Genomic DNA, 8915 nt, shown 5'->3' on the forward strand with positions numbered 1-8915 from the left:
CACCTGTCATTAAGTTGGGAAATTTTATACATAATTAGGGTGGCATTGAATAGTCGTTCATGAACCACTAGTAAATATAAGGCATTTGGTACAACAACCAAAACAGTTGCACTTGCCCATTGTTTACAAAACTTACAAAAGTACAAAAAGTGTTTGAACAGGGCAATTTAAAAGTGTCTTGTCATTGTCCACAAATCCCATCAGTGTCTACCTTGCCATTGTCTACAAACTATATAAAACCCTAACACTACATAACCTTAATACATAGCAAAAAAAGTGTCTTGAATTAGTCTTCATTTACTACCCCTGCCTCTCCCACGACAACTAGTCTTTCGAGCTCTTGTTTTACATTTCTGAGTCCTAGCTGCATCACCCATTCCTTTCAAAGCAGCTCCTCTGGTAGCAGGTGGTCTTGTAGGTGCTTTGCTGTCCCATGTTTCTGTAGGGGTGTGTGCTGCTGGATGGCTTAAAGAGAACCAAGGAGCTCCTTTAACTATGTACCTGAAATATGAAGAGTACCACTGACTTGGGTTTTGTGACCATGGAGCTGGTGGCTGTGACCAGGGAGCTTGTGGCTGTGGAGCTTGTGGTTATGGCTGTGACCTTACTACCTGGTTGGATGAGGATGAGGCCATAGTGTAAGGCTGAGCTAAGGATTAGGTCTGTGATGAAGATGAGGCTTGGGATCCTTGTCTGCATGTAGAAAGCCTTCCACTTCCCTGCAACCAAATATGAACATTTTTTTACAGTGTCAGTTATTGGCATTTTGCATTTGAATAAAAAAAGTTTGTAAAAACTTACAGATTTCTGCAATCTCTGCCTCCTCTCCCATGGTGTCTCACCAGTGACATTAGCCTTGCATCCCCTTGCATTGTGCCATTTCTTTTGTCACCTTCCACACCTTACTGGCTTGTTTGATCTAGACACCTTATAAGGGTTCCTGGCTCATCAGCATCTTTCTTCCTCTTCAAGGGTGGCCTGCCTGGTGGCTTATAGATAATAGGTGCAACAGGCTTGGGTTGACCACTTGACATCCACTCAAATTGGCCAGGCATAGGAGGTATGGGTGTCTTATATGTCTCCACAAAAGCATCCTTGTAGTAGCATGAATGGGTGTAGTCTTCTAGTTTCTCACGATTCACAAAAATGGCTGCAACTTCATGCTTGCAAGGGATTCCTGTCAAGTCCCATGCTCTACGACTGCATGTCCTCCCTACCAAGTCCACCACATGTCTTTCCCTCTCATTGTCAACCTCATACACAAACCTCCCAGATGGTATTGCATAGAAGTTCTTAGACTCTAATTTTAACTTCTCCAACTTGTCTTGTATGCTTGGACACAACTTGCTACCATACTTTTCTATGCCAATCTTCTTTGTATACAGCCTGGTCATAAGCCTAAATTTGATCCACTCCAGCATTGCTAAGATGGGCTTGTCTCTAGCCTTCACAATCATAGAGTTAAACTCTCACTCAGATTGTTTACAAGACAATCTATCAAAGCTCTTGAAGAAAAGTGGGTTCTGGTCCATTGTGCAAGCTCTATATCAGCTAGGTACTTCCAAGCTTCTTCATCCAAACTCTTAAGATGGTCTATCCCCCTCTCAAATTCCCTGGTTGATGTTTTGTCAGCACACCTCCATAGTACACTCTTCAAATCTATGCCCTTGTGGTTAACCTTAAAGTTGTTGTATATGTGCTTCACATAATACCTGTGCTCCACAGTTGGGAATAGAGTCTCCATTGCAGGTAAAAGGCCCTGCAATCAAGTAAGCATTCAATGTTAGCAAGTAAGCAGTAAAAAGGTAAGCATGTAATGATAATACCTTTTGCCTGTCACTGATGAATACCAGATTGAGCTCCTCTGGTCTGCCAATGTCATCTGCAAACTACTCTAAGAACTAGATCCAGCTGTCCTTGTTCTCTTGCTCAACCACAGCCATTGCCACTGGGAATATATTGTCATTTCCATTCTTGGCAGTGGCAGACAATAATTGCCCACCAAACCTCCCCTTCAAGCGGCATCCATCCAGCCTAACAAAGGGTCTACAACCACCTAGAAAGCCAACCTTCTGAGTATTGTACCTAATGTACATTCTTTTAAACTTGGGTTCTGCATTCTCATTTTCCATCTCTGTTAGCAAACTCACCTTACTTCCTACATCTGTCATTCTTATCATTTCTGCATAATCTCTAAGTAGGCCATACTGAGCCTTTTTATTCCCAGTAATCAGTCCCCTAGCTGCCTTCCTTGATCTATACACCTGACTAATACTCAAATCAACTGAAATCTGCTGCATCACATAGTGCTTAACACTTGAGACCTCCCAATTAGGATTCTTACCAAAATCCTCCAAATACTTGTTTGCCATATAGGCTGATGTAACTTGCCCATTTTGAAATGTAAGGGGGCAGGTACACTTAGGGTAAAGTGTCTTGATCTTAAATGTGCACTCTCTAGTCACCATTGAGGTATAATACCTCCATCCACAATTGTTCTTATAATGTACAGAAATCCTCTTCTTCTCATTCAACTTCCACTTGATATCAATGTGATGCTGAATCACATACTACCTTAAAGCCTTTCTAAACACCTTGGAGTTTGGGAACTTCATCCCTTTTACCAACCTAACATTTTCCATATCAGCCCTCTCATTGAACTCCAAAATTTCAGGCCTCTGCTCATCATCAGAACCATCCAAACTTGCAATATCGTCCTCTAAAGCTGGTTTAGCCCACTCTTCATCTAAATCTATGTTTGGGGGAGGAACATTGCTTGGGCCAGGTGCATCTGTGTTTGGTTGAGGTGTATCAGTGTTTGGACGAGGTGTATCAGTGGTTGGTTGTGGTGTATCAATGGTTGGAACAGTATTAGGCTCAAATGGCACTGTGTGAGGTGAAGAAGACTCACCAAAAATGTCATCAACAAAGTCTTCTCCTTCCAGACCTTCATTCAACCAATCAAACTCCTCCTTTACCCCCACACTACCATCACCCTGTCCTATAGCAGCTCCTACACCACCCCCTGCACCCTTTGCAGCAGCCCTTGCACCCCTTGCACCAGCTCCTGCAGCAGCTCCTACACCACCCCAACAACATCAGGAACTTCAGCTGCAAGTGGAGCATGACCACTCTCCACATACAGTATGATGGTGTCTCTAAGCTTGCACATGGGCACCACATCTTGATCATCTTGTATGAGCCTTAAGTCTTGCTCCAAGTTGCCCCCAAGACCTAAATAATGAACCATACACGGTTCATCAATCCCCAAGTCCTCACATATACCTTGTATTATAAAATAACTAAGCCTATTAGGATCCCTATGCACTATTTCAACTTTCCCTCCAAAGTATTCTAAACTAGGGTTCCACATAAAAGTACCCCCATAATGTACCTCAAATTTCACTTCCTCATCATCCATCTGCAATAACAAATTATCATTTGACACATACACAATTAACAATTAAGGAATTGTAAACAATAGACACAAAAGAATAAACACTTGCATGTTTCTGTTTTGCTTTTGGGATGCAACACACATATCAGAGGGACCACATTTCTGCTTTGCTTTTGTTTTTGTTTTACTAAATAGCACATGCAAACACTAAAATTTAAACCAACAGAAACACTAAAATTTCCCATTCGGTCCACTGTGAGACACAATGATCACGACAGACAAAATGCCCATAAACAAACACAAATCCAAACAACAGGTAACATTACATCAACAAACACAACCAATATTCTCATTACATTACATGTAACATTGACCATTGATTGATTACTCAAAGAAATATAAAACAACCACAACCTCAAATTAAAAACCCACCCAGTGACTGATTTCTTACCAGGATTTTAGTCCCTTGAACAACTCGTTGCTCGTCTAGGTTTATACTTGCCGTGCTATTTCAATATCAGACGCAGAATGGGGTTTCTCCAGGGATTTTTGTGTTTCTAGGGCTCGTGAGGAAAAGTACTGATGGTTCAGGTTTTTGATCCGTGTTATGTTCTAATTTTGAATACAAATGTGTTTTTCTAATGTCTGAGGGTGAGGTAAGTAACGGATGAGTAACAGATTGAAGCTCAGGTGGGCAAAGTGAAAACGGATCATACCACAAGTGGTTTACTGTAATTATTCAAAAAATATATATATATGCATTTTTTTAGTAGACATGAATCATTCTTATCTATACTAACCATTATATCATGTAATTTTCAATTAGTGAGCGCGCGCGCACACACACACACATATATATTGATCAAATCACTACACTACTCTTAATTAGTGTCTTTCTATTTTGTCTATAAAATAACTAAAGATTATAATTTTTACAAGGAAATTTATTGAAATTTTTTTTTACACATCAATAGTTGAGGGATCTGAATTATAAATGTCTTTATTGGAAATTGAGTGCCAACCAGTTAAGCTTCAATATTCTTTATAAAAATTATTGAAATATTTGAGAAAACTAATAATAAGTTCTATCACACATCATGCGGGAATTCAGCTAGTTTATATAACAAATACACAATTTTGTTTTATGGGAAACACAAACTCCACTTAAAAGCTGAGGTAAGAGAAAGAAATTTTGATTGAATAGAAACAGGAATAACTGACTAACTTTGCCAGGATACAACAAGAGTCATTCCCCCAAATGAAGGGAAGATGTAATAATGCAGATCATTCAGAGATACTTAACCTCGTTTAAGCACAATAGTCTACATTCAATCACAAATCTACCATGCTCATAAGGTTTAAAAAGGAAGAATAAAAAATCTGACACAAGCAGAAGAATATGAAACAAAAAGAGTATATTACTCTTGATCAAACCAATAAGTAGCAGGACATGCAATAGAAGAAGCTTCTATCTCTGAAATACCTTCCTCAATCAGATATATCTCCATTAACTGAGGACTGAGTGCAGGTATCCTGAAGAGATATAACAGTTTCGAAAGCACCAACCAAAGCCTTGACCTTACTCTTCCTGGCCATAACCAGCTTACTTGCAGTCTCTTCAATCACATTATTATACAGACTTTGGGTATCTTTCTTTTCTTCCATATGTTGGTGTCTGAGAACAACTTCTTCAGATTTGATTTCAGTACCATCCTCACTATCACCAACTTCCTTGCTCTTGGAGTTTCTCCTTCTTGTACCCTCCAGATTTTGGTCTCTCTCAAAATCTTTCTCCAATTTACCATCATCAACTTCCTTGCTCCAATTTTTGGCATGATCTTTACCATATTGGATCTCACCAACCGATCTTACTCGCTTAAATTTGAGTTTCCTTGAATTACTGTTCTCAGATTGAAGTTCAACCACCTTTCCTCTCCTAAATTTCAGCTTTTGAGCTGGGGAACCTTTAACTTCTGAGCTAACCATTCCATCCCTTCCAGGCCTACTCCTGAATTCCACCTTTTGGTCCTCACTTCCAGTTATCTTGGCACCATATTCTTTGCTATGGGAAGACGAGGATGGAGACGAGGATGATTTAGCTCTATGAGTTCCGTATTGTGTGTGTGTCAAGCTTTTTTTCCCAAAGGAAGGAGAAGAGGATACATGTAATTTGTTGGCATTAAATCCAGTTCCAGTGTGTCTCAAGTTATTCTTCTTAGAAGAATAAGGCAATTGTGAGCTAAGGATACCCTTTTGAGCTTGCTTCAGGCTTTTGTCCACAGAGGATGGAGATGAGGAAACACTATTTTGAGAGCGTTCCACAGTTTGTGAGCCAAGGATACCCTTTTGAGCTTGCTTCAGGCTTTTGTCCACAGAGGATGGAGACGAGGAAACACTATTTTGAGAGCGTTCCACAGTTTGTGAGCCAAGGATACCCTTTTGAGCTTGCTTCAGGCTTTTGTCCGCAGAGGATGAAGATGAAGAAACACTATTTTGAGAGCGTTCCACAGTTTTGTTCTCTGTACCTGCTTCAATGACGTACAAAGTCTTCTCAGGAACATCCACATTGCTGGATTGGTTGGGTTTGACCTTTGTACCACTGTTTTCGTTCTTGGTCTTCATGTTTGAAACTCCCTTGACAGAATGTTTGGGAAACAAATTAACGGTGTGTGGAACTGAAGCCTTTTTCTCACCCATTTTGGAGGTGCTCAACTCTTTGCTTAAGATTTTGCTTTTTCTTGAGCTGGCTGAATCTCCTTGTGGTTCCTTGCTTACTCTGATTTCGTTGTTTCTTTGAAAGCTGGAACTCCACTCCATTGGGTGAGAATATGACTTTGATTTCCTATGCTTCGGCTTTTGTTTGCTAGCATTTTCTATAGAAACATCTATTTCCTTGGAGAATGGTGGAACCTTTTCTAAAGTGGCAGTCTCCATTTTTGTTGATGATGAGACTTCTCCCTTGATGACAACAGGATTACTAGGTTTCTGCACTTTGGAATCTAAAGAAGGCCTAAGACCAATCGCTGATTTCTTCTTCCCCTCAATTGAAGTAGCAACCTTTTCAAGAGCCTGGCTTACATCTCCCAAAGTTGTAACCCTCTTTGGAAATGAACTCCACGGTTTTAATGCAGGTTTTGTTCCATATTTGCAAGCATCATGGCAGGAACCTAGTGAAGCTCTGAGATAACGGGAACGAATCTCTATGTCACCAAATGGGTTATCCAACCTCCCAGTAGAATTCCTCCTTTCACGGCCACGTTCAGCCTCAGTTTTTTCAGGAGTCAGTGGAGTCTCAGTGCTCTCCTCGGCCATTATTTACTGAATTAACTGGCAAACTCACAGCCCTGCAGCATATGAGAATTTCATTAGAGAGGAAAAGGTGGGAAGAATGAAAGAGGGAGCAGAAGCACAATACAGTCCTTCAAACTTTTTAAATTATTTTTTTACATTATTATATTTCACAAAAATTTAAATCAAGGTGCTCACAAAAATAGCATATTAAGTAGAGATTATCTTGAGCTCCAAAAACTTCTTACGATTTTTAGCCCGAGCTAAAACATGAACAAATGAACTTTTCTGACATATCACTAAAAGTCCTATTTAAAATTTTAAAAAAAATATATAAATATATACAAAAGCTTCCTTACAACAAAATTTTATAAAGACTTTTCTGATAGATTGCATGAATGCTTAAAATGGTGATTGACTGATCCATACACCATTTACATTGAATAAGTTTGCAATGTTTTCAAAAGGTTTAGATTAACTAATCTGATTCCTCCATTAATTTCATTTAAGGGCTTGTTAGTTTTCATCAGAGTTATTTTTACCATTCTATATTTTCTTTTTCTGGATACAATTAAGAACTTTGTATCCAGCCTCAAAAACTGTGGTCAGAAAGGAAGCCCTGTGGTTTTACCAGTGGGTGTGCATGTGCCTGTGCATTTGTCTGTATTTCTGAAATATCTATGCAATCAACCAATCTATTACTTCTATTCATATCCAAACACTAGCTTAATTTTGCTTTCAAGGGTGAGAAATATTTTCAAAACTTAGTGCGAAGGCTCCAAATTCCAAGATTTAAATACACAATTACCCGTGAAACAACACAACATCTTGTTATAATTTTTTTTTAAAAAAGGGGGGAGAAAAGTACAAAACTATATTATCATAACAATTACCGTGAGTAGTCTGCCCCCAAGGATCCATTTCAGACATGTTGAGTGCCTGGGCAGAACCTGTAAAGCTATAGGAAAAGTATAATCAAAATCTAGGGACAAAAGAATAAACACCCTACCCACCAGCCAATATCATTAGATAGAAAGGGATTCTTCTGCTCTAGTCAAATGAATCCTTGAGCTTTTAAGTTTAAAACAACATTTACTTGCTTCTACCAAATCAGGAAGAGCCAGAGCAAAAACAAGAAAACCGTTTTAAACTCAGAGAAGAGAGATAAATGGACAAGTCCTTTAATTCAACAAAACAAATTCTTGAATGGCAATAAACTCATACATTTACAATGTGTTTGAAAATCCCACAGAATTTTTTTTTTACCATTCATAATCCTTTCCACAAATTGATAATCTTGTGAAATGATATGTAAATTGGTAGCCATAATAAAACTGATACTGAATATATCAAACTGTACCAATCCCAAATTATACAATCATCATTTCATTATATGCAAAAGTTTATACATTCACCATTTCAATTAAAAAATATCATTTTATCTATTCAATTCTAAAACACTCAAGATCAAATTTCCTCATCCATTCACTTTTGATCAAAACAGACACTAGCCCATTTACAATTTGCTTCAATAATGCCCATTTTGAGAGAAAGTTCAATTTATTTATTTTTTTAAATCATGCATTTCCATCAATTAACACATTCATAAGCAAAACTAAAACATACCCAATTCTCGAGTGCTAAAAAAGACATTTTAATAAGACAATGGGAATAAAGATCACAGTTCCTCATCAAAAGCCCGATATGTCATCAACCAATCGTTCATGATCAAAACAGACACTAACCCATTTACAATTTGCTTCAATAATATATGCCCATTTTAGTAGAAAGTTCAAAAAAAAAAAAAAAATCATGCATTTCCATCAACTAACGCATGCAAAAGCAAAACTGAAACAAACCCATTTCTCAAGTGCGAACAAAAGACATTAAAATAAGACAAATGGGATTAAAGATCATACCTTGTTTTCTTTTTTTGTTGTCAACAAGAAAGCAAGCAAGAAGAGACCCTGAAAAGGGTCTCTACTCAACATAAATTTGGCACTAATAGTTCAAAAAAATGGTTGGTTGCTATACAAACAGAAAATGCAGTTTTTGCGTGGCACTGGCTGGCTTTGGGTTTGAGTTTGCTGTGTTGACACCGAAAATAGCCTCTCCTCAACAACTCGGTTTTACAACAAATTAACAAAAGCTCTTCTTATTGGGCATTTCCCTCCCAAACCAAACACCAACTTCAAAAAGAATATTCCCCTTAAAGAAACAGAGAAAAGGA

The 8915-nt window shown here is 38.3% G+C and overlaps 2 protein-coding genes across 2 annotated transcripts; both read right to left on the bottom strand.

Moving 5' to 3' along the window:
- Positions 1–902: 902 nt before the first annotated feature.
- On the bottom strand, positions 903–2468 carry LOC142632788 (uncharacterized). The gene is made up of 3 exons (XM_075807126.1): positions 1935–2468; positions 1487–1759; positions 903–1445 (listed from the first exon to the last, which is right to left on the bottom strand). Exons 1-3 carry the CDS (start codon positions 2466–2468, stop codon positions 903–905), a joined length of 1350 nt encoding a protein of 449 aa, XP_075663241.1.
- A 2118-nt stretch (positions 2469–4586) lies between these two features.
- On the bottom strand, positions 4587–8680 carry LOC142633117 (uncharacterized). Its single transcript, XM_075807386.1, has 3 exons — positions 8605–8680; positions 7579–7643; positions 4587–6741 (listed from the first exon to the last, which is right to left on the bottom strand). The coding sequence occupies exon 3, from the start codon at positions 6707–6709 to the stop codon at positions 4886–4888; it is 1824 nt and encodes a 607-aa protein (XP_075663501.1). The 5' UTR covers positions 6710–6741; positions 7579–7643; positions 8605–8680; the 3' UTR covers positions 4587–4885.
- Positions 8681–8915: the final 235 nt, after the last annotated feature.

The sequence above is a fragment of the Castanea sativa genome, chromosome 4 (genome assembly GCF_040712315.1).
Source record: "Castanea sativa cultivar Marrone di Chiusa Pesio chromosome 4, ASM4071231v1".
Classification (NCBI taxonomy): domain Eukaryota; kingdom Viridiplantae; phylum Streptophyta; class Magnoliopsida; order Fagales; family Fagaceae; genus Castanea; species Castanea sativa.

Excerpts from the sequence above, each read along its gene's own strand:
- LOC142632788 (XM_075807126.1), bottom strand. The coding sequence starts at position 2,468 with ATGGTGACTAGAGAGTGCACATTTAAGATCAAGACACTTTACCCTAAG. Across the intron at positions 1,760-1,934 it reads TCCCAGTGGCAATGGCTGTG|GGCCTTTTACCTGCAATGGA; the intron begins GTTGAGCAAGAG and ends ACTTGATTGCAG. Across the intron at positions 1,446-1,486 it reads GAGCTTTGATAGATTGTCTT|GCTAGAGACAAGCCCATCTT; the intron begins GTAAACAATCTG and ends ATGATTGTGAAG.
- LOC142633117 (XM_075807386.1), bottom strand. The coding sequence starts at position 6,709 with ATGGCCGAGGAGAGCACTGAGACTCCACTGACTCCTGAAAAAACTGAG.